This window comes from Caenorhabditis remanei, chromosome V (genome assembly GCF_010183535.1).
Source record: "Caenorhabditis remanei strain PX506 chromosome V, whole genome shotgun sequence".
Taxonomy (NCBI): Eukaryota; Metazoa; Nematoda; class Chromadorea; order Rhabditida; family Rhabditidae; genus Caenorhabditis; species Caenorhabditis remanei.
The window spans coordinates 21,857,536-21,882,623 of NC_071332.1; the positions used below are offsets into that span (position 1 = coordinate 21,857,536).

At 40.2% G+C, this 25,088-nt stretch overlaps 6 protein-coding genes across 6 annotated transcripts; 4 read left to right on the plus strand and 2 right to left on the minus strand.

Annotated features, from left to right (window-relative positions):
• Positions 1–310: 310 nt before the first annotated feature.
• Positions 311–7,300, plus strand: GCK72_021909 (uncharacterized protein; the record flags this gene model as incomplete). The annotated part of the gene is made up of 8 exons (XM_053734565.1): positions 311–355; positions 2,442–2,738; positions 4,549–4,614; positions 4,662–4,788; positions 5,652–6,081; positions 6,579–6,990; positions 7,059–7,213; positions 7,267–7,300. 8 exons carry the CDS (start codon positions 311–313, stop codon positions 7,298–7,300), a joined length of 1,566 nt encoding a protein of 521 aa, XP_053583478.1.
• Positions 7,301–9,280: 1,980 nt separating this feature from the next.
• GCK72_021910 (uncharacterized protein) lies at positions 9,281–11,457 on the plus strand (the record flags this gene model as incomplete). Its single annotated transcript, XM_003105272.2, has 5 exons — positions 9,281–9,367; positions 9,420–9,639; positions 10,185–10,557; positions 10,830–11,142; positions 11,239–11,457. The coding sequence occupies 5 exons, from the start codon at positions 9,281–9,283 to the stop codon at positions 11,455–11,457; spliced, it is 1,212 nt and encodes a 403-aa protein (XP_003105320.2).
• Positions 11,458–14,172: 2,715 nt separating this feature from the next.
• Positions 14,173–14,511, plus strand: GCK72_021911 (uncharacterized protein; the record flags this gene model as incomplete). Its single annotated transcript, XM_053734566.1, has 2 exons — positions 14,173–14,214; positions 14,353–14,511. The coding sequence occupies 2 exons, from the start codon at positions 14,173–14,175 to the stop codon at positions 14,509–14,511; spliced, it is 201 nt and encodes a 66-aa protein (XP_053583479.1).
• A 760-nt stretch (positions 14,512–15,271) lies between these two features.
• Positions 15,272–20,181, minus strand: GCK72_021912 (uncharacterized protein; the record flags this gene model as incomplete). Its single annotated transcript, XM_053734567.1, has 12 exons — positions 15,272–15,492; positions 15,536–15,800; positions 15,850–16,164; positions 16,579–16,842; positions 16,886–17,149; positions 17,207–17,543; positions 17,599–17,749; positions 17,796–17,959; positions 18,162–18,513; positions 18,560–18,665; positions 18,722–18,807; positions 20,100–20,181. 12 exons carry the CDS (start codon positions 20,179–20,181, stop codon positions 15,272–15,274), a joined length of 2,607 nt encoding a protein of 868 aa, XP_053583480.1.
• Positions 15,994–17,057, plus strand: GCK72_021913 (uncharacterized protein; the record flags this gene model as incomplete). The annotated part of the gene is made up of 2 exons (XM_053734568.1): positions 15,994–16,144; positions 16,873–17,057. The coding sequence occupies 2 exons, from the start codon at positions 15,994–15,996 to the stop codon at positions 17,055–17,057; spliced, it is 336 nt and encodes a 111-aa protein (XP_053583481.1).
• Positions 20,182–24,229: 4,048 nt separating the features above from the next.
• On the minus strand, positions 24,230–24,963 carry GCK72_021914 (uncharacterized protein; the record flags this gene model as incomplete). The annotated part of the gene is made up of 4 exons (XM_053734569.1): positions 24,230–24,357; positions 24,444–24,558; positions 24,601–24,821; positions 24,888–24,963. The coding sequence occupies 4 exons, from the start codon at positions 24,961–24,963 to the stop codon at positions 24,230–24,232; spliced, it is 540 nt and encodes a 179-aa protein (XP_053583482.1).
• Positions 24,964–25,088: the final 125 nt, after the last annotated feature.

Below are 25,088 nucleotides of genomic sequence, written 5' to 3' on the forward strand. Positions count from 1 at the left end.
GTGTCGTCTCCAGTCTCCTGGCCATCCTCTTATCAATCAGTGCTCTTTTCCAATTCTCCCATCTCTCTGGGTCTACACACTATTTCCATCCAACCAAGTCGCTCGATACCGTCGTCTTCTTCGTCGTCACATTTGATAACGAAGTCACTCTGGGAAAGAAAGAGAGAAAGAGTGTGCACCACCACCCTCACTATTCTCCATTCCGTCGACCACAACCAGTCAGTCATATTCATTCACCCTCAACACATCGTTGTACACCAAACCGTCTTCCTACTGAACTCCCTTGATTTTTGAATTTTGGATCAAAACTATGTCGTCGCCATCGATGAGTGAGGAGGACTTGTTCCCGTTGAAGGTATGTCATGGAATTGTGATTTTTATGGGTTTTACTGGAAAAAATCGTGGATTTTTCATTGATTTTCCGGGTTTTTGGTTTTCTCAGGGACAGGTGCATGGTGGACCATCTGTCTTCTTCCCAGGGACCAAACTTTGGGGAACAATTTTGTTCTTGAGAATTCTGGAATCTAGACTAAATCAAACTTGTACCGTTAAAAATTGGGTTTGGGAACTAAGGCTTAAAAAACATTCGATTTAAAGAATTGCGTTAGCCTAAGCCTGTAGGCTTACAAAATTGAGACTTGAATTTTAGGCTTGTTGGGATAGCCTAAAACTATAGGCTTGTGTCAGGTGTAGCCTAAGTTTTAAACTTTTCTCCAGACCACCCTTGAGGGGTCATAGCTTAAGCCTATAAGCTTAATGCAAAATTTTAGGCTTGTCTTCTCTTTCCTTTACCAAAGTTCCATATCGATTCCACCTCTTCCAAAAAACCTTTTTCCATAATTTCTCACGCTTTTTCCTATCATCTCCTTTCTTCTCGTCTCCAACGTTTTGTACTATTCCTATTTTTCCTTCTCCTCTAAAAACCTATAAGTTTTCCCAAAAACAAGGCCTGAGAGGGGACCATGAAATGCGATATCTACTCCACCTCTGGGCAGCGGAGCCCCTAGCCGGGGGCTCCACCAAAAACGGCTCCAATATTTTTTGCTGGTGCCCTCCTACCTCCCTCCGTTTCTCCCCATCCTTCCATGCAAATATTTGACAAGACACACACACACATGGCCTATCAGTTTTTTTGTTTGCTTTTTCTTAAATTTACTCTTTTGTTTGCAGTGTTCCGAATTTGTTTCAGTGATAAGACCCCTGGAACTAATTACCCAATTATAACTTTTTAAAATAAAACTTAGGCATATATACTTTTTTGTATTACGTTTTTTAGTATGAAATCACTTAGGCGTCTCCAGGCGAATGTACTGATAAGGCTGAGTGACGCCTACGCCTAACCCATTTCCTTCCCTCCAGCTCGTTACGATTATTGATTAGGTGTTGAAATTTTTTTCGAAAAAATAATGAGTATGAGTCGACACGAGCAACAGGTGGTTGCTCAGATGCAGCTGAATTTTGGGTTTTTGGACTATTTTTGGCAGCTGGGGGATGGATATGGACTGGGTCAGAAGGAAGGAGATTTGAAGGGAAGAATCTTGGAAAAATGGGGAACGGAACGTTTTTACTATGAGGTTTTGAAAGAAAAAATCTCAAAAGGCCTTGGTTTAGGACAGTCTGAAGCTATTCCAGGTTGTTTTGAGCCGTTTTTCAGTTAGAAAAGCTGAAAACTGTTCAGAGAGGATAGTAAGGGCTCAAAAGAATTTTTGGGGGTTCTCGGTGAATTTTTCAAGTTTTTGGAATGTTCTAGATTTTCCTTAAAACTCATAATAGCTTAAAATTGTCTTAAACCGACAGAACCATTTAAATTTTAAATTTTTTTTCTCTTAGGTTAAGCCTAAATCTTAGGTCCCCTTGAAGCCTAAGCCTAAAGCTAAGTTATCGTGTAAACCTAAGCCTAAAAATGAAACAAAAAATTATGTTAAGCATAACTCGTAGGGCGCCATAAAACCTAGGCCTAAGACTGTTTTTCCTGATCTCAAATCTACCAATTTTAAAATTCATCTCAAACCATTCCCTACTTTTTGACCCCCTAAAACCCTTTCCCAGATTCTAGCAATATGTCATCTCCTTGCCCCCTCAAAAATTTTGTTTCAATTTCGAATACTGCTGCGTCATTCCCATTAGAGCCACTTCCCCCTCATCCTTCTCTTTTTCATTTATATATTGGATCTTTAAGAGATTCTCATCATGTCCCCCCCCTTTATTGCCCCGGGGCCCCCTTCTTTCATTCATTCCCAAAAATCTCACAATTTTCTATGTCTTCTCTGATCACTCTCTCTCTCTCATCTCCCACTTTTTTGTAATTCTATACTTTCAATACCTCCTCTTCATCATTCCCCCCTCCAAAAAGAGGAAAAAATTTGGGTCAAGTGGGAAAGAACGATATGGGGGCATAGGGGACTAAACTTTCCAAAAAAACTTTTTTTCTTTTTTTCTAGGCCATCAAAGAGGAGCCAGTGTCGGACAACGATTCGGCTGTGGATTCTGAAGAGGAGGACGCGACGACGACTTCAGACTCGGAAGACGTCGAGCTCAACAACGTCAAGGAGAACAAGAAGACGACGAATTCTGAAGAGGAGATTGTCGGAGGAGGTGGTGGAGGCCAAGTGAAACAAGGGAGCAAGAGAAATAAGAAAGAGGGAAAAAGCATGTTGCCGAATACAGGAGGAGCTAGTAATGATAGTGGTGTTGATGGAGTCGCCACGTCATCAGCGGCCAGTACTTTGGATTATACGGTAGGTGGGGGACTAGCCTCTAAGCAAAAAGTCTCTAACTAGAAGTTTTAATTTTGACCTACTGACTAATAATAAGTTCTCCCCTCTATAAGTATGACGACGGTATATAGAAAAAAAGTGACTCTTATTTTTCCACTCTTTTGCTCCTTATCATTTCTCAAGACCATATGCTTTACTCTCTAACTGTCTAGTGCATCATCGTTCTTTTGATATTGATGAGTAGGTTTGAGAGCAGAACCCATCACAGGTGTCAGTGCGTGACTCACGTTTTTCTTCACTTCTTTAGGTTAGGTTTTTTCTTTTGTTTTAAGGTTTTCTTGGCTTTAAGAGCAGTTTTCTGGGATTTAGGTCGGAATGTCGAAATGTTCGATTTGCTGAAATTTGATGAAAATTTGATTCCTAGGTTTAAATTCAATGGAAAATTCAAAATTTCCATCGAATTTTGTCCCTTTCATTTCTCACAATTTTCGAAATCGGTTTTTTAGGTCAATTAGTTTTTTTCTTACTCCATAGATTTGAAATTTCTCAGAAACTTAGGATTTTTAAGCTGAAATTTTGTGAAAAATTCATATTTTCAATCGAAAATTAGCCAATTTTCTGGTATACCGTCAAAACTACCACTTTTGGAAATTTGGTAAAATTTTGGATAAAAATTTTGGGTAACAGTTTTTTAGGTCAATTCGTTCTCTCTGAAATTTCTTAAGAATTTCAATTTCTAAGCTCAAATTTTGTAAAAATTCATTTTTCTTAACAAAATCTGACCTAGAACCGTGGATTTTCTGGTAGAACCGTCAAAACGATCATTTTTCGAACTTTGGTAAAAAAAATTCGAAAACAGTTTTTAGGTCAACTCGTTTTCCTACTCCAAAGCTTTTTTCTAAGATTTCTAAGCTCAAATTTTGGGAAAAATTCGTTTTTGTTGTAAAAAAGTGATCTAAAACCGTCAAAACTAACACTTTTGGTTAGATTTTGAAGATCCTACCGAAGTCTAGACGGTTTTCAGCCAATTTTCGCCAATTTTCGCCAATTCTCGCCGATTTTAAGTTCCTAGAAACCTATATCTATACCAGAATTTTATGAAAAATCAAGTTTCCTTTCAAATGAAAAGTAGGTCTAGAATCTGGCAACTTTTTGGAAAATTATAACAGGTAGCAATACAAAAAAAAACAGAAGCACATGCATCTAAATGTAAAAGTGGTGAAAATGGGTGGAAAGGAAAATGTGTGTGTCCACACAAGAAGGGGTCCTGGTCGGTGGGCAGGGCGTCCTTGCAGCCCAAGAAGCCAAATATTTATTCAATTTCTATTTATTTATCCGAAACCCTCCCTGTCCCCCCCCTCCCTCCTACCTCCTATCCTTTTTTTAGAGAGGAGACGTCAGAAATTCTAAAAATTCTCATGGATTCTGAAAATCTGAAATTCTAGAGAACAACTTCCTAGAAAACCATACTTACCCACCCCGCAGCGCAGGTAGGTTTAGGGGCGTGTCTCTAGTCATACTGTAGGTGTTTGGGGGATGGAGGGATAGGCGGTGCGCAAAGGGGCGGAGCCTCCCCCGAGGGGTGAGAGAGGGCTTTCGCCTCTCCTCAGTACCTCTCTAGACTCTCTAGGATGGAACACCTTTACTCTTCTTTTTTTTGGTTTTTGTGTTCCAGTTTCTACAAATAATCAATCTGTTTGTCTGTTTGTCCAGACAAGTAGCTTGTTTTCTTTTCGCGCCCTCTCCCCCCCGTATGTGACCATCAATATCTAAATATTTGTTGTATTTAAATATTTACATAATCCCCCTTTAGCAAACTTCTTTTTTCCAGGCCATGAACGCTCAGGACTATCTGCCCGCCTACTCCAATTCGACACTCAACTATCAGACATATCAGGTAAGTCCCCCTCTCTTGATTCTTATTAAGCTATATCTCATTTCTAGTACCCATCCGCCACGAATAACTTGCTCAACTACAACTATAATCAGTATGCCGCGGCAAATCAGTTGGGATCTAACTATATCAATCCGACGACGAATTTTATGCAAGGAGGCGGGATTTCACCGTTGGGTAAGTAAAAATGAAGTTTAAGTCACCTTGAAACAAGCTCATCTTTAAACTGAATAAATTTATTTAAATTTTTTTGACAAAAACGAGTATGAAAGAGCTTTTTATGGGCGTTGGAATGGTAGTTGTTTCAGTTTTTAAACCTCAATTTGAGCCATGTTTTTCCTGTTCAAAGTTAGCACTCGATTTGAAAATCGTCTCCAAAAACTCACTGTTTTAGTGGCTAGGACCAAGCCTGACAATTTTTAATTATATTAATTTTGTAGTACTTTTCAATAGCTTTCCAATGGTATAACATTCAATTTTTGAATCCGTTTTGAGCCAAATTATTCCAGTTCAGAGTTCACCATCGTTCACTCAATCTGAGATTGACAGGCCATCTCGGAAAACTCACAGTTTTAGTGGCTAAGATTAAGGGAATTTTTAAAGATATTCCAATTTTGTAGTACTTTTCAAGGGCTCTCTAATAGTGTAATTTTCAATTCATCAAACTTATTTTGAGACAAGTTAACCTTGTTTGAAGTGAGCTTACCTGTCCTTCAGCCTTTGATTTATCCAAAGCATATTTTCAGTGACTAAGATCAAGATTGACAATTTTCAAATAATAACAAGTTTGTAATACGTTTCAAGGGCTCTCTAATGGTATTTTTTCAAATTTCGAAACCGACGGTGAGCTGAAATATGGTCCTTGAAAAAATCGCGTCGAAATTTTACTTTTGTGTCTCAAAGTCCACAACCTAGCCACCCCCTTTATCCGTCTTGAGACTCTTGACCACAAATAAGGTTGTTTTGAGTCTCCAACCTCGCCCCTTCTCAATTATTCATATCCTATTCCTACTGTAACCTAATACCTTCCTTCATTCCAGGCAGCTTCACAACTAACCCATCCACCGGTTCAACCTCCGTCACCACCTCATCTGCCTCCGTCGTCAATCGATCTTCCGGCCGGAATTCCAGCTCAACAGCATCTACTATCAACGCGGCCGCCGGTTCCCCCGTCGATCGATCCTATTCATCATCTGGAAGTGGTGGACAGGAGCTGACAGTACAGGAGTTTGACAATGTGCAAGAGAAAATCAGACGACAGGGAACATACGGACAGTCGAAGCCACCATACTCGTACATCTCACTGATCACTATGGCTATCCAGAAGTCCGCCACCCGTCAGTTGACACTCTCGGAAATCTACAATTGGATCATGGGACTCTTCCCGTACTACCAGAATAACCAGCAGAGATGGCAAAACTCGATTCGTCACTCCCTATCGTTCAACGACTGCTTTGTGAAGGTTGCCAGGTAAGCTCTATCCCCAGTGAGAGGTCAATGAGAATAGATAAAAACCTATCTATATAAATGTATAGTTTTTCTCAAGGACTCCTTCCCGGCGCAGCGCCACATTTATAATTCAATGCATCGTCCCCCCTTCCTCTAGGTAGAGGGCGCCAACGAAGCATGAAGCTGTTTAGATGAGAAATGATGGGAGGAGGGCGCCGTCCCCCCTTCTCCTACCTCAATTAGTCATGACCGGTGGCTTTTGAGAAAAAATTGGGGAAGAGGGGATGGATGATGATTAGTTAGACAAAAAAGAGGATATGGATGTTTTCCGGAAGTTGCTTTTTTGGGTATGGAGGGGATGGGTTTGAAGGTTTGAAGGTCTCTTTGAAATTGAAGATAATAGTTTTAGGCTTAGGCTTCAAGGGGACTTGAGATTTAGGTTTGAGATTAGTCACACCCACAGTGCAGACACTATCAACTCCCGTTCTCCCATCTAATCCTACTATTTTCTATTTCAGATCCCCGGATAAGCCAGGCAAGGGCTCGTTCTGGACACTCCACGAGCACTGCGGCAACATGTTCGAGAACGGATGCTACCTCCGTCGTCAGAAGCGATTCAAGGTCAAGGAGCGTGAGCCGTCGAGAAAGAAGCGTAACGCCCACTCCCAACAACAACAACATGTGCCGAAGATTGAGATCAAGGAGGAGGATACCAACGTCTCCTCAACATCGTCTCTTGGTGCGTACCCGATGATTGCTCAGACGGCGTCGAAGCTCGAGGCAAAAGAGGATTTGAAAGATGCGACGTCGGTGGCGGCGACTGCGGCTTCGGTGTTACTTGATAGTGCGGCGTCGGGTGGAACTGGCAGTCATAGTCAAGCCACTTCAGTGATCTCTAGTGTCGGGACTCTTGGAGCTGCACAGTCACAGGTGGGTATATAGGTCCTTGGGGGATAGCAAACACGCGCTTTCCAACAAAAAATGTTCCCCTTTTCCAGATGAACCTCAACGGTCAGTACACATCACCGTACATCTACAGTGACTTCTCCACAAGTCTCCTACAGCCACAAAACTTTTTGAGCAACACCATCTACAATCCGTCGGGCATTTATGCCAACAATGACTATAATGGATATCAGAACACACTCTACAGGTAAGAGACTCCACTCCCTCAAAGTTATAATCTAATTTTTTTTTAAATTTCAGCTCAACCAACCCGAACTCTGCAGCGAATCTCTGAATCTCCTGGATCAAGATCCCATTGTTATTGTAAATAAGTCCGTTAAGCCCCGCCTCCTATTTTTTGAATTTCTATACAACTGGTTCTTCCCATCATCTTCAGATGCCTTAAATCCCCCTCTTTACCAAAAATCGATCCATCCCCCTACCGGTTAACCTTTTGCAATAAGTTACCCTTTCCCACTCTCTCTCTCTCTTTCCTACAGTATCACCACCGTAACCCTCATAATATTCCAGATTGATGAAATTTCTATGTTGTTAAGCGCCTTCCTTCTCTCCCAAAAATCTCGAAACTTTTCTTTTCAAAAATCATTTGTTTTCTGTCTCGCAGGGACCATTCTTCCACTTCCCAGGCTATTACTTTTTTCTTTACTATTCTCGAATTTGAAAACTCCGCCCATCACAAACATGTCTTTGTCCATCGCCCCACTCCACATCCTGAAATTCACTTTTCTTTCGGTATTTTCTTTTTTTGTTTTCCCTTTCTCTACATTTTTTTCCAGAAATATTTTGTTCTCTTATATCCATTCATATTCTATCAAAACGTCATAAAAATTGTTATATTGAGAAAGAGGTGTTTCTTATTGTTTTGAGGATGCCAAAGACGCGCCAAAGGTGCACCAGACTAGGGAGATCGTAACTTCCTTCAAATTTACCCTAGAGACTTGATTTTTAATGCATTTTGTAGCTCACTTTAAGAAAAATGTAAATTTATGAATTCTACAGAAAGTTAAATCAGAATTGACCAAAAATGCTTAGAAATGCTTAGAAATGAAAATCCTTGCTGAAAATTGATTTTTGTTTGGCATAAAGTTTAAACAATCAAATCTCCTTGCAGAGCAGTGATTTTCAATGTATTTTAGAGGTAGAATAACACAATTTATTCTTAAAGTCTTCAAAAGTTGAAATTTTGCACAAAAATAGTCAAAATCTGGTTTAAAATCGAAGTTTTGTAATAGGCGTCTGGAAAGTTGAGGGGTTGGGGGGTCACGAAGGGTAAAAATAATAGAATTTTTGTATGGCCTAAATGTATGGTTTATTGGCTTTAATTTAAGTTAAAAATCAATAAAAATGATGAAAAACTGACAAAGTTGCAAGTGTTCAAAACATTCGGAAAAAAAAGTTTTTTTGAAAATTTTGAAATTTTCAAACTTTTCAAACGTTCCCAACTTTTAACATTTTTAGCCGTTTTTTTTTGTTGCTTAAAACACGGCGAATTTCATCCTCTTCTACACAAATTATATTTCTCACCTCTATTCTTTTATACACTAATCTCAACTACAAAAAACTACAAGCGCTTCAAGAAAGTAAGTCAGAAAAGTAAGAAGAGCCAACTCGGACACCGTAAAAATAGTCAAAATGAATGACCATCCATTCCCCCAGCAAGAAGAAGCCAAATATTTATTCACTCTTATTTATCTATCCGGAACTTTTTTCTGTTTGTATCCATGCCCCGCCCATTTGTTCTTTTTTGGGGGATTCCCCTTTTCCGTGGTTTCCCATGAGGATTCAGAATCTCAGTGGGATTTCGGATTTCTAGAATCTTGTTGACTCTCCCCCAATAATTCCCATCGAGACTCCTGCTGTGCTAGAGAGGTGTGCCTGCCTTCCCCCCCCCCCCCAGATACTGTAGACGGTCGGTGCGCTCGCGCTCACCGACCGTCTACCGGGGGCGGGGCCTCTGGGGAGGCGGAGCACCACACCCTCTCAGCTCTCTCAACTCCTCCTTTTCTAGCTGTGGGGTGTATTCTTGGATTCTTATTATTTACACATTTTTTGGAAAGACCCTTCTCCGTACGTGTATCTGTTTGTCCAGCCGTTGTGTTCTATGTATTTTTTCAGTGTTTTTTTTCTTGTTGCTTACTTTTTCTTTTTCCGCGGGGTCCTTTGAATATCTAAATATTTGTTATACTCAAATATTTACATAATCCCTATAACAACCTTTCCCCCTATATAACAGACAAAAAATTTCCAGGAAGCCATGAACCCCGAGGCTTATCACCAAGACTACACCGGATCCGAGTTGACCTATCAGGCAAACGGCGGGCAACAGAACTTGTATCAGTTGGTGAGTACCAATTAGATTGAGTAGTCAATTAACAAATTTCTATAAGTTTCAGTACCCAACCTCCACCAACGGACTTCTCAACTATAACTATAGTTCGTATGTGGCTGCTAACAACTTGGGATCCAACTACAGTCCGAGTACCTACCTGAATCCAAGTACCAAAATGGGAGGATCCAGCTACTTGAATCCGAAGATGGGATCCAACTATTTGACTGGAAGTTTCAGTCAAGGAGGAGGAGTAATTCCTTCTTCAATTGGAGCGTCGTCGTTAGGTAAGCCGTATAGCATAAAGGGGATTGGAGCTAGGGCAAAACTTATAGAGCTAGTTTTCAGCTATATTTTCGTATAACTTTTAGTTCTGTGAGACGATTTGAAGGGTAGTTATCATGAAATTTTTACTAAGATTGTATAGTTTTTTACCAGCTCTCTAATTGTCTAGTTTTTATCGATTTATGTAAGTTTTGAACAAAGTTACACCGGTTCAAAGTTTAGTTACACATCGGAGTTGCTCGGAAAACCAGGGGTCGCAAGGAATTGGTTTGTAATCTGAATTTCAATAATTTAATTGTTTTTGTTTTTATATATCCACATTTAGCAAAGTTATTTCAATTTGAGTACCAAACCCTGAGTTTTTCAGAAATTAGTTCAGTATGTCAGAGATTTTCAAGAGCTACAAATCCATTTGATTAAAATTTTTGATAGTTTTTATTGAAATGAGTTGCATAGCTTTTAGTTCCCCCACCTTCTAAGCCCACAAGCTTGTTTTGAGTCTCCCTTCTTAATTATTCACTTCCTACTGTAACCCAATACTTTCCAGGCTTCACAACAACCCCCACCACATCATCTGCCACTCTTCCTGCACTCAACTCCCGTTCCTTGACCTCCACGATCGTCTCAGCTTCTGGAGCCAGGGCTTCCTCATCTCCAACCAGCGGGTTGCAGCAACTAACTCTGCAAGAGTTGGAAAAGATCACGAGTCGAGGAAACTTTGGGCACAATAAGCCCCCCTACTCGTACATTTCGTTGATTACGATGGCTATTGAACAATCACCCGTTAAACGGCTGACACTCTCGGAGCTCTATAATTGGATCATGGAGATCTTTCCGTATTATAGAAACCATCAGCAGAAATGGCAGAATTCCATTAGACATTCGTTGTCGTTCAATGATTGTTTTGTGAAGGTTCAGAGGTTAGTTTTTGTACTTAGGCTTAAGCTTAATAGGGTCAAGCTCCAACTATTTCCAGCTTTAGGTTTAGGCTTCAAGGGGCCCTGTGAGTTAGGCTTAAACTTCAAAAGACCCTGCAATTTTGACTTTGACTTCCGTAAGGACCTGAAATTTAGTTAGGCTTAGGCTGAAAATCCATAACGACTTCAGGCTTAGGTTTTGTCCCACCTAGCTTAGTCCCTGCAGTGCAGACCCCATCAACTCCCGTTCCCTACCTAGTTTTACCATTTTTCAGATCCCCTGATAAGCCAGGCAAGGGCTCCTTCTGGACCCTCCACGACCTCTGCGGCAACATGTTCGAGAACGGATGCTACCTCCGCCGTCAAAAACGATTCAAGCTCAAGGAGCGAGGATCGCCAAGAAAGAAGCGTGGTGTCCAGGCGAAGCAGGATTTGGTAAAAGTAGAAATCAAGGAGAACAACCCGACCTATCAACTGATTACCCCGAAAGTTGAAGTCAAGGAGGAAGTCTTACCGGCGGGAACGACGGTCACTCAACCCACTTCAGTCATCTCTAGTGTCGGGACTCTTGGAGCTACGCAGTCACAGGTGAGTCCCTTGTACAAATATTAGTGACTTGACTTTTTGAGCATAGCGGGGGGTCGGGAGGTCCTTAGCTGCCTGGGAACATTAATTTCTTTTCAGATGAACCTGAACAATCCCTACTCCACACCATACATCTACACTGGCAACTACTCTAGTAGCCTCCTCCAACCACAAAACTTCCTCAATGGAAGTATCTATAACCCAACGAACATCTACTCAAATGGGTACACCGACACATATCAGAACACTCTTTATAGCTCAACGGATCCAACGAATGGGAGTCCAACTTCTGCAATAGCTCCTGGAGCCAATCTTTGAGTCTTGAGTCCTTTATATTGCCTTCATGCCTACTGGTATTTTTTTTGTCTCTGGAATTTTAGTATTTTTTTCCTCTCAAATTTTTTTCCTTCTAATAAATGTTTTGATTATAATACATACCCGCACAACTTGAAATCAATCCTCTCCAAGATTTCCATTTCCGCAAGAGGACCATTCTTCTACACATCCATTGTCTCTTTGTGTACAATAGACCCTTTAGAACAATGAGCACAGGAAACATATCTCCTTATTCGGAAGGAAGTGTTGTTGCTGGGGAGAGGTCAATCACTGGAGAGGTGCCAATAGTTGGTAAACATTTATTGGGGACAGGTAATGTGTGACTAAAGTTGTGCAATGGGATGAGGTAATAGAGTTCCGGATTGACACGAGGAGGGGGAAGTACGGTAGATTGTGGATTTGAAAATCTTTGTAAAGGGGGGGGGGGGAATTGTGTCAGAGGGGGACCTCTTAGCCTTGGGCTACATAGCGCGTTAGCTTAGAAGCCGTACTGACGGTTCGCAAATCTGGCATTGCTTAGTAGGCATAGGAGCTGCTTAAAGTTTTCTGTTACTGCGGTGATGCTTAGCTCCCCTGACTGTTTACAGTCTGTCTAGGGAGCTGCTTAGCAACCCTTGAAGCTCTAGCTCCCTCGGCTCTCAAAACTTTGACCTTATGGCGCCCGGCTCCCAATAAATATTCTAGGACTCTGGGGAATCCCCATTCCATTTTTGTCAACAAATATAGACACTTTTTGTTTGATTCCTGTGTATATTTGTATATATTTTGTGTGTGAAGGGAAAACATTGCACACAGGAGAAGCATAAGTTTTGAACAAATTTGACTAGATCGTGGGAATTTCTAAAGTACCGTGGGAATATGGGCGGTCCTGGCTTCTAAGTCTGCTGAAAATAGGGATAGGGGCTTGGTTTTAGGATGATTGGAGAGGTATTGAGAAGGGCTATCCGATAATTATAGATTGTTGTTGAAAATTTAGGTTTGGAGCAAAGAAAATGAGCACCAAAGTTGAAAAATCTGAAAAAATCTGAAAAACGCTAAAACTAAAAACTATCCAAACTTTCCCGTTCAAATTGGATTTTTGAACTATCTAGCTGGATTACTGTACTTTTCTACCCCGTTATTTCTCTATTTCTCTATTCCTCTCCGATCCCTTCCCGCCATCACCACGGACTGTACAAACAGCACCGTTTCAGAGAAGCCGAGAGAAAGAGAAAGAGAGACTGGATTACGGATCCTCCCGGAAGGTAAATAGCTCGACTAGATAGACTATTGGGAATCGAGAGAGTTTTAAGAAAACTGTATGGAAATAGTGTGGAGAAGTGAGAGATGGTGAGAGAAGTGAGAGAAAGGAGCTGCGTGCGCAAAAGGAGGACGAAATTTTAGAGGAATGAGAGAGAGAGAACTGTCTTTATGATGTGATGTGTGGAAAATTTAGAAAACGGAAAATAGGGAATTTTAGGGGAATAGGGTGAGGGGGTTGAAATGGGATTGGAAATTGAAAATATTGGGGGGCACAGACATTTTGATTATAACATTTTTCTAAAATTAATCTAAACTTGTTGGCTTTGAGGGTTTTGGATCATGCAGAGTAGCAGTCATTGAAATACAGCGAACTTTGATTACTTGGAACAGGGGTAAAAATTTCTCTACCGGTAAAATTTTTATATGACCGTATAGGCCAGATCTAGTACTCCATTTTTGTAGTGGACAACTTTTTTGTAGGATTTCTTCATCTTCGGAAAAAAAATGTGTTTCAAACTTTCCTGGTGGGAAGCATCCTACAAAAAATTGTTAACTGGATTTGTAGGATCGGACTACACACTCATATAAAAATTTAGTCCTGTTCCAAGCAGAAAAATTTAGAAATTTCGCACTAAAACCAGCGAATGTTGATATTTCAGGGGTCGCTGGAAAAATAGTGAATGTGGACATCCGGACATTTTTATTCCTAGCACTTGCCATTTTATCAAGTTGCCTTTTTTAATAGATCGGGCGACAAAAATTCCCGAAACCTTCATAATTCCTAATCTGAAATTCTTAAAATAATTTTTCTTAAATATTTTATATTCAGGTTCAACTGGGTGGTCTAATCTCTGGACATCAGGAGCTGCAGAAATGTACAGACAAATTTTTCCTTTTTGATCACTATTCGAGTTTCAGCCTTCCATTCAGACATCTGGACACACTGATTACTGTACAGTGCTTTACTATTATGTGTTCTGCAACAAATTCCTACTGTAACGTGGTCACTTCCTGGAAAAAACTGAAAAAAAGTATTTGTCATCACTTGTTCAACCATCACCTTGCAACATCTCTGTTTACTGTTATTTCGCCACGTCATTTTTTGGTTTCGAACTAAACAGTAAACTTCTCTTTATTATTTTTGTAGTTTGTAGTCACATGACCCCGAGTTATCCTCGTTTTCCGATCGTTCCGACGAAGAGTGGAAAGAAGAAACCAGTCAAAGTTCACTCGAAATTCCTGTCAATTGTGCTCGTTTCTCTTACAAAAGTTACCCGATAGTCTCTCACTCGGGCGGTGCGTACAAAAGTCAATAATGTCGACCTCGAAAAGCTTTTTGTGGCAGGAAAGAAGGGGACGAAGAGAATTGCGATAGATATGGAATATCTAGAGAAGGTATTAGGTTACTGTTAAGCTTGTTTGGTTTTAAGGGGGGACGAATGGTTTTTTGGCGGCATGACAGGTAAGACGGCGGCAAGAGTCAAGGGACCATATAGGGTAACTGGATAAGCGGGCTTGTGCTAATCTGTCATGCAACCTAGGCAAATAGTTTTGGTTTCGACTCCCGGGGGACGGTAGAAGGGATCTGACAGCTATCCCATCCATCTCATTTTTTTCCCACACTTTCACTTCCAGAACGGATCCATGGGGGAGGAAGGGGCACCATGGTGTGAATGGATTGAACGGAAACGGATGGGTGTCATCGAACAGGACATCGATTCGAAAGGTGACAAAAGATTCATGGGAATTGAAGAGGAGGGAAAGGATAAAAGAACGGAGGAGGGCGAGGTGTGAAAGGTAAAAGACAAAGAAAATGAATATAAGTATGACATAAGAGGGTTGAGGTTTTTTTTAAGGGGAAAGGTATCCGACAATCCGGAAAAGAATGGAGTAAGAAGAGGGTGCTAGCTTTTAGATGAGCAAAACCTTATTCTTATTTTGTTGGGGCCGAACTTCTGGAGTTGGTAGCATGACAGAGAAGTATCTGGACAATCAAAACTACCCAAAGATGATTACATATATTTGAACTATTAGACCTAGATTTGATTTTTTTGTTCTAATTCTATCTCTGTAAGCGGAAGTTCTCAGCAGAGCGCAACTGTCGCTCGCTATAGTTGTCCGAGAATCCAATGTCTGAAAATGCATATGCGCTCAATTGGACTTGCAGTTCGTTATTCGGGTGTATTATATATTATTGGAAAGCTGAGAAAACGTTGACTCCAAATTAACCAACTTTTGAGAAAATGAGGTCATTTTTAGTCAGAACTGATTTTGGTAGTTTTCCAATGAAATTTCAGTCAAAAACAACAATTTTCAGGTTATTTTGGCAACTTTTGACCCAATAGCTGGTCAATTTCAGTCCGAAATATCCTGAAATTTGCCAATTTCGGAGCGAATTCGGGTTTTTTCTTCTCCGTGCACTTTCTCAAAGTACGGCTGAATTTCTTACTGCTTGTAGGTTAGAACTTTTTGAGTCACCGAAGTATAACTAAACATTTTAAATTTCAAAAAAATCAGAACATTTATTACAGAATCAATTCCAAAAATACACATTCTATTCCAAACTCCACTCAAATATGGAATTATCCGTCGGAGAGCATGAGAACAGTTGAGATTTCGTGTTGAATGCGACACTCTTCACAAGTTTTCCATGTCCTAACAACTCGACGAATCCAGCTGTCACACTGGTTACTGGAGATTGGTAGACACGGAGAGTACCGTTCTCCATGCCAACGGCGACGAGGTCCTCGTTTTGAGAGACAGTGGAGATTTGGCCTGGAAACATGAAATTAGAAAGTTACAGTACCCAATGACTCACCATTAGAGGAATGTGCAACCAGCGCTGTCTCAAAACCAATCTTCACTCGGGTACTCGCCCATTTCACATCCCTCACTGCACTTCCATCACAAATCTCTCCGGTTTTTGACCAAAACAGTAAATGCGCTCCAGTGGACTGTGCACGTAGGTATTGTGAGTCCGTGGAGAAGTCCATAGCTATCAGAGGTGCGGGGAGGTGATGGATTCGGGCAACAATGAGCAGATTTTTAGAACCATCGATACGATAGACGGTTAGCGAGGGGTCCTGGAATAAAATACAGATGTGTCCGGATGTCCGGATGTCCCTCACAAACCTTAGTGGCCACTGCAAACGTCCCTCCAACAGGTGTAAACTTCACCGCAGAGATCGCCTGACTTCCCTCCTTCTTCTCCTCTATCGTCTGATGCTTTGAAATGTTAATCACATTCCAAAGACCACCGGCAAATCCCAAAATGACATGAGTCTGTGTTGCATCCACATCGGCACACTCTACAGAATCCATAAACTTTTTGGAGAATTCAACGCGCTTCTCCGTGTGGTTCCAGATGCGTACCGTCCCGCATTGAGAGGTGGTGATGAGTTGATTGGAGCCGCAGGTGAGGAGAGAGGTGAGATCGCCGGGGTCACCCTGAAATGCATTGGAATCATAAGAAGTATAATAACTCAAAACCCCGATGAGATATCAAAAAGTTCTCAACTGTAATACAAAAATATAGGAAATTGAAAATTGAAATTCTAGTAGTTTTTCGTCTTAGTTACGTATCTCCAAATCCTGCATAGCTATCAAAAAGTTATCAACTACAAAAATATGCAAAATAAAATTTTCTACATTTTTGTAGTTGATAACTTTTTGTTACCTATGCAGGGCTCTGAGATATGACAGCCAAAAGTTTGAAGCCTGAGAAGAGGTCACTCATACTCTGAGGCGCGCAACTTTCAAGACGCATATCTCAAAACTTGGACGACCTTTTGAAAAACTATCAACTACAAAAGTAACCCTTCTTTTGCTCTACACGACCATATATTGAGAAGCCATCCCCACCTCAATCAAGCTCGCCAAATTCCCTGGATTCTCCAAATTCCCATGAAGCAAAGTGTTCGACGACGTGCCTATCACCAAATCCGTCCCACTTTGCAGTATGACACGTGGGAATCCCTTCTCATCAGGTAGCTCTATCGGCCGTCGAGATCTGACCAAGTCATTCACATCCCATTCGGAAATAATACGGTCTTTTCCGCCGGAAAGAAGTTTTCCAGATTTGGCAAGTGCCAGGGAGTAAACACCTCCAGGGTGGACGGAGTGGGCCTAGAAATTGAAATTTAGGGGATTTTAAAGGCGTCAAGGGTACCTGCTTCAACGTCCTAAAAGTCTTGGGGTCCCATATCGAAATACTGCCATTCGAATCACCAGTCACCACTTGTCCGTCACCACCAAAGCATAAACTCAACACGGTTTTCGGCTTGTCACGACCCTCAAAAGTGGCCACAGACTTCACAAGGACTCCTGTTGCTGGATCGTAATTGAAAAATGAAAAATGTCCTTTTCCGTAGAGGACAATAAGGTTTCGGATAGTTGGATGCCATTTGCATTCGAACACCAGGTCGTTGGCCGCCTTAAAAATGAGTTTAGGTTTTTATTTAGGCCACGCCCACTTTTAGCAATCACTCACTTTAACCTCGCCATCTCTCTTCCCTTTCTGCCAACTCCAAATCGACATCGTGTGCTTCAACGAGTCATCCACCACAGCCAACAGACCTCCAGAATCTGTTCTGGAGAACGCCACGTGGCATATTCCCTTCTCAAAACCATTCAATATCATCAAAGTGGTCAATTTCACGGTATCCCAAATTCTGACATGAGCTTCTGTGTGTTCCATTTCCAGTTGTTTGACGAGCTCTTCCGGGGATTCTACGGGAGAAGTGTGCTCGGTTTTAAGAGCTTTTTCAGAGGAGTGACAGGAGGACTGACCGGATGCGACCAGGATTTTGTTGGGGTGCAGGGCGATGCTGGAATAAATTGTAAATTTGTGAAATGGGGGAGTACCCTAATTTTGACTCTTACCACTTCACATCACAAGTATGTCCGTGATATATCCTTTGACTCCTATCATCTCCAGTGATATTCATCAGTATCACTAGATTTGCCGAGAAAAATACAAGCTCTCCGGTAGGCAGCATTTCGATATTTGATCTCACATCTTTCCCTCGGTAACCTGCAAAATAAAAATTCAATGTACGGGAGCTACTGTCTTATCTTACTGTAGACATGTTTCAGAGTAACTTTGACGGCTGGAGGGTTTTGGTCGCCTGTTGGGTCGATGTTTTCATAACCCGTGGGTACTGGTACCTGCACAGTCTTCCCCGAGATGAAAATAGGTAGCTGCCCGTTTTCAGCTGAGAATTGGCAGGTTCTATGGTTCCTTCTGAAAATTGATAGTAATTTGAAGCTACAGTAACTATGAAAAAGACACACACACCGCAAAATGGAAGACGTGCTCGGACTTCTGGAGACGATAGAGCAAAGGGATAGAAGTGAAGGGCTGGATTGGCGGTAGTGGGTGCTAGAAGAAAACCATGCAAAGGCCACACAAAATAGTAATCCAAATACAGTAATCCTAAACTCACGTTGACAGTCTCCTCACACTATTCACTATCGGATTCATTGTGATCGTCGTGGCGCTCGTACTAGCTTCAGATGACGTCGACAGCCTTCTGAATCTCTCAGTATCCTTCATATCGTGTGTGGACACCCATTTTCTCATTGGTGACCCTCTTGCTGACTTTCCAACTGACACATTCACCATATCACTGCCACGTGTTGGAGGACGACGTGGCATTTGTTGGGTGGCGTCTTCGTTGTTGTTTAGACCATTGATATAGAGGGATTTCGAGTTGGCATGATGAGGGCGAGGTGGTGGAGGATGGGAGGATGGGCTCACGGAGTAGGTGCTCTTGGAGCTGGAGATTCGGCGGGGTACTGTAACGAGGGCTATGGAAAAAGGATCCAGAAAATACAGACTTACAAGAATTATACCCAGAAGACACTGGGGACCTCGCCTTGTCTTGCTGTTGAATCTCCAGATTCTGAAGTCTCCGTAAGATTTCGACAGTGGAGCTTTGAAGGAGGAGCTGAAATTTAAAATTCGAGGAAGAGGTTTACAGTTTTTATCACAAATCAAACTCACAATCTCATTACGCTGAGCCAACACAATTTTCTCCAACTCCTCAACACGGCAACGGAGACGGTCATTGTCGGAGAGGATTAGTTCGTCTGGAAATTATAGGGAAGTTGGAATACGAAGAAAACTTCGAGCTTTGGAGTTATGGGATGTGTCAGGTACCATAGGAAGGCAGAGAAAACGCTCATTCCAAATGTATGTTCAGTTTTAGCACACGAGGCCTAGTATTCAAGAAAAAAACGCACGGAAGTGAAAGTATTTTCAACATTATGAATCTGACGGCTATGAAACAAAGTTAATTGGTCGTATTAAAGGTATAACTACCCTCCGACCATAAAAATCGAAAAAACTGACAGAAAAAGCAGCTGAATCTGAAAACTGAAGACGGAAGGCAAAAGCGAAGAATTTTTCAGGTCCAGTGATACCAGATAAAAGGAATGTTGCAAATTTCTTGCTTGGAGGGTATATAAACCTTCAATACGACCAATTAACTTTGTATTATTGCCGTCAGATTCCTACTGTCGAAAATAATTTCCCTGTTTTTACTTCCTCACAGCTCTGCTATCAGCCTACCGACGTGAGAAAATGACAGTGAAGAGCGATAAAAACTTTGACCTCATTTTTTCGAATACCATGGCTCAAAGTCAAAAACTAAATATATACATGGAATCAGCGTTTTCTCAGCTTTTCAATGATATATGACACATCCCTTACCACCAAAATGACTACATGATCTTCCCTAGTGTGGCAAGAGTCCGGATGCCCGCATGCTACGATTTTCAGTCTCAGGCGCATTTATAATACAGTTTTGCACTCATATAAAAGCTCTTGACGCCTAGATTCCAGAAATATAAGTTTCATATCGATTGGGCAGAAACTGACTGAGATATGGCACTTTGAAACTCGAAAATCCGTGACTTTTCAAGTTTTCATCTAATTTTCATCTAATTTTCAACATTTTTACTTCATTTTCCCCCTTCAAATCTAAAAACTCACACAAATTAGCGCCTCTCGGTTGTTGGGTCTGTACTTGAGAGCGTAGAGTACAAAACCCTGGCACATTGAACATTTTCACAAACGGGACACCAAAATAGGGAAAAGTGGTGGAATGTGGGAACATTCGAGACGGGGGCGAATCCTCTTTTTATGCTTGTTAGAAATGCATTGGAATTGTTAGGGATTCATGGGGATTCTCTTCTCTGAGACCGTCTTGAGTTGGGAGGAGAATTTAGAACATTTAGAGTATGGAGTAGAAAGTATACATTTGGTAGTGTTTTAAAAAATAATTGTGCAAATTTGTGCACTTTTTCAAGTCTTCTCGTCGATAGAGGAAAAAAGAGCAAAAGTTATAACAAAGAAAAAAGAAAAAAACAGGTAGATTTACCTTCTTCAACGTCTTCAAACTCCTCTTCTGGCAGCACGTCCGAGATAATTGACGACGACGACCAGCCGTTGCTTATTGACATTTTTTGGGGTATGAGGGGGGCCAGGGTTGCCTTTTTATGTGTATGTATGAGTATGAAGTCTGAAAAATAAGGATTTTGGGGAAAACATATGGAAATGGAGGAAGGAACTGACAAACAGACAGACAGGACTGACAGTAAGAAAAATTGACATTTTGTTTAAATATTTAAAAAAAAAAAGATGAAAGAAACGATTTCCATGAAATATCAAAAACTTTGAAAGCTTGTCACAGAGTCAAAAATGATTCAATCTGTACCAAATTTATATTTTTGAGTAGATCACACTGCGTTCTCTATTTTTGTAGTTGACAACTTTTTTGTATGTGCTTTCCCTGTAAAGTTATAGACAATTGTAGATAATCAGCTATCTCAATCTTTTTGACTATCCAGGGATAATTTGTTCGAAAAAGTTGAAAACTAGAATACAAAAAATAGAAAATTAAAATTCCAGTATTTTTTATGTTTTTGACAACACTGCAAGTTCTTGAGATATGAGGGTTTCAAGAAAAAAAGAGACGCAGAGAAAACAGACTCTCTAGCTTCTCTGTGCCTTCCTTCATTTTTCCCTCTAGCTAAACTTCAAAAGTGTATATCTCAAAAGTGGGCGGAGCTATCAAAAAGTGGTCAACTACAAAAATGTAGCCCTTGTCTTGTTTAGTATACTTATCAGAAATTGGGGTGATAAGATTGAATAAAAATCCGTAACGATACTCACAGATATTAAAGATGTAAATCTCAAAACCTAGATGATTTACAAAATTTAGAAAAAAAATTGGAAAATTCCAGAACAAGAATGTAGCCAGTGATATTTTCTCTGAATTCTTTACTAGAAGAAGTCAGAAAGAAGAAGAAAAAGTCATCAGATGACAAAAAAGCAAACTGATCACCAATTCAGTTTAACGACCACACCAAGAAGTACAACAGACACTAATTAATGAGCGTGTGTTCCTAATTGGAAATTCCGAGATGCCACGTGGCTAGCCTTGTCGGAAGCCTAAAGTCACCAAGATAAATTGTTACCTGGTGGGGAAGAACCGGAAGGAATGGAGGGAAAAGGGCAAAAAAATGAGAAGCGCAATATGATATGGCTAGGGAAAACTAGAGGAGAGGGGGAGGGGAGACAAAAAACTAATTGATGATGACAAGGAAGGAGAAGAATGATAGGAATTCTTTTTCTTTTCAAATGACTAATTATCTGAGGAACACCCTTTGCGAAATAGATACTTTTAAACTACACTAATACATAGTGGTCAGAGATCAAACATTTCCTGGCGGTCCATTGTTAAAGAACATGACAAATTGTCTATTTTTGTAATTAACAATTTTTAGAAGGCTCTTTAAGGTTTTGAAATATGTGGTTAACTACATAGTTATAGAGAATTTTACGCTGATCATTTTTGTAGTTTTCTACTTTTTGATAGCTCCGCCCACTTTTGAGATACGAGCCTTTAAAGATGCTAGGAGGAGGAGAGTGTCTGACTGTTTGCGTTTCCTTCTTGCAGAGATATCAAAAAGTGGTCAACTACAAAGTTATAGAGAATTTTACGCTGATCATTTTTGTAGTTGACTACTTTTTGATAGCTCCGCCCACTTTTGAGATATGCGTTTTGAAAGATGGATGGCTGGGAGACGAGGAGTGAGAGAGGAAGTATAGAAACCAGGTTGTCCGATTGTCTGCGTCTCTTTCTTGCAGAGATATCAAAAAGTGGTCAACTACAAAGTTATAGAGAATTTTACGCTGATCATTTTTGTAGTTGACTACTTTTTGATAGCTCATCCTACTTTTGAGATATGTCAACACAGAGCGAGTTGTCGCTTATGTTTTTCGAAAAATATATCTAGAAAGCTTAGAAGAAACAAAGAGTGCTACTAAAATTGAGAGCAAAAAAATTAGGAGCAATTAAGAGCGAAATTGTTAGAAATTGTCAAATTCAACTTGGTAACGGACTCTCAAACTTGGAAACAAAACAATTATTTTTTCAAATAAAAAAAAATTCATTGAAATAGCTGATCGTTAAATCATTTTTCCCAACTATTCAACAAAAAAACATATTTTCCCAAACGAAATAAAGGATCATAGGACCAAAAAAGCATACACATATGTATGTAGACACAGACAACCAAAAAAACGTCAATTCTTCCAACAACAAAAAAGCAACAATTGTTTGGTTTCGTTTTTCAATTCGCAATTGATAAGAAAAAAGAGGGATGGGTGTCAATGAGCCCCTCCATTTATCAGTTGAACCTCCTAGACACGATGAGAATTAGAGAAAAAACGTTGGGAAAAGGGAGGAAAAGGAATCAAGTTTTGAAATTTGGAACTGGAACATCGTAAAGGTTAGAAAAAAAAACACAAAAAGTCGTAAATTAAGGGGAAAATGTTTGGAAAAAAAACAACTGGAGGGGGAAGCAGAGGCTAAAGAATGTTGTGAATTCACTAGGATGTAGATTTACGGGAAACAAAGGTGGATTTACGAGGAAAGTGATGTAGGTTTACGAAAAGATCGGTGTAGGTTTACGAAATCATGGTGTGGTTTTACGGTAGTTAGGGGCATATTTACGAGAATAGCGATGTAGGTTTACGGTAGGTATTTCTGGGTTAAAGTAAAATTTGTGCCGATTTACGGAAGTTGGGTGTAGATTACGGTTTTTGCGAAATCTTATTCAATGAAATGCTTTTGCAAATTTTTTAAAAATGATGTTCAAATTAAGTGGGCGGAGCTTCATCATATCTTCATTTCCGGTGATATAAAAAACCCTTGCAAAAAGATAGAGATATGGTGAAGACGTTAGTTATGAAAGAGGTGTGGTGTGGATTTACAAGTATTGAATGTAGATTTACAAAGATAGATTTAAAAAGAAAGGTTAAACTTAACTTTACTGAAGGTTAATTCTCAGAAGTCTGGTGTAGATTTACGGAAATGTGAATTTACTGAAGCAAACGTTTATAATTATTAGGCGTTACTATAGTAAAGGATTGTCTTACGAACTAATTTAAAAATTCTAATCAAGAATATAACAGTACTCAAATCACCACCCCATAACAATCCTTCCTCTTCGAAACGTATAAAACTTTCATAAAATCATAAAACCGATTCGAATAGGCGCGTCGTCATGTCAATTATGATGAACGTTTTCCCCAATGATCTATCTCTTCATCTTATTATTATTATTCTCTCTTTTCTCTAAGTCTCTCTACATCTCACACTCTTTCTCATCTTGATCCGACTGAGACAACTGTTTCCTCTCCAAGTAGAAGAAGAAGAGGAACAGTGGAATAATATTCGTCTCCAATCTCTGTTTCGCAATCTATTGAAATATGAGAGCGGAGAGAGGAGGCAGATACTTGGAATGTTGAAAATCTCGGAGTGTCTGGGGTGCCATTGACGCGTTCTGGATGGATAGCAATCCAGAGGTCCCAATGGGGGGTGGTAAAACAGGCTGCCGAGTATTCAAATCATCAATAAAAGTTCAGAGATAGCTGGGGTGCCAGAGACGCGTTTTGAGTCAGAAAAAGATCTCAAAATAATAATTTTAAGCCGTTTCGACTCTTCCGTCACGATATCTGGATATCCGAATTTCCAAGTGTCTATTTTAAAACAGAGAGACTGGGATGCCTTAGGCGCATTTTTTAAGAGAATACTGCACTTGTCTGGGCATAGATTTATCAGAATGCAAAGACATTTGCAAAATTGTTTATGAAACAATGATGATGATGATGATATCTGCAGAAAAATGAACATAAATTCCCTAAAAGAAAGTGAAAAGTGAGAAAAATGATGATGGCGGAAGCTAGAGGAGAAGGGATAGGGCAGGTGTTGAGAGAAATGATTTTTTGATGTTTTTTCTTCTTTTTGTGTGTCGACACGAGCCAAACAGCAAGGAGAATGAAAACATGACAAGGTGAGAGAGGACATATTGGATTTTTTTTTTGAAAAATGAAAAAATATTTTGAACAAAAATGTAGAGGGCTTACTATTAGACTCTAAAAATGCACTTGCAAAATAACAACTTTATTTCAGTGCTCTTTTTTTTACACATATCTGAGAAATTACCAGAACCAACTCAAAAACTTATTAACTGCACTTCTGAAAGGAATAATCTCTGGTGGCGGTGTTCCTGTTGTAGGAGCTGGTAGTTCTGGCGTCGCTGGTGGCGGTGTAACTGTAGTGCGCAATCCTGAAACATTTTAGTCACTTTCCAAGTTATGAAAACACCTCAGTGTTTGTCCGCTGCCTCAGCAACAAGTGGGATTCAAGACTCACTGTAATCCAGGCAAACTGCGTACAACTCATCATAGGTAACAAGCTCCGCCCCATTATCCACTTGCCATTTTTGAGTATAGGGGTTACAGAGGGCGTCCGCAGAGTAGGCGCCAAACTGAAGAATTATTGTTACTCTCCTTTCTCGAAAATTTTATACCAAAATAGCAAATGTCTTAGTCATAACAACAAGACTCAATCCCTCGATGTCACAATAAATTGATAAAGAACAGTCATCTTGAGTAGAGACGGGAGGGAACAACAAAGAATACAATTGATAATTCTTATACACAGTAACGTTCTCGGTATAAAATGGATTTTCTCCCGCAAAACTTTCAATGTTTTCCCTGTTCAGTGGAATCCATTGACATTCGCATTTTGCTGAAAGTATAATTAGAAATTTGTATACTTAGATGGCTGTAACTATCTGAAAACTTAAAAACTTACGCGGCTCAGTGTATCTAATAACCAAACAAGATTGGGCTAAAACTGGAAGCAGAAGGTATAGGAGGAAGAGAAGCATTGGGAAGAAAAATAGCGGATGAATGATTGAATATATTTTGGTGGCCTTGAATAGATTGAATATTCGTGTCAGAAATTACCATATCGACCAATATATTTTTTTAGTTGTTTGAGTTTTTGATCAGT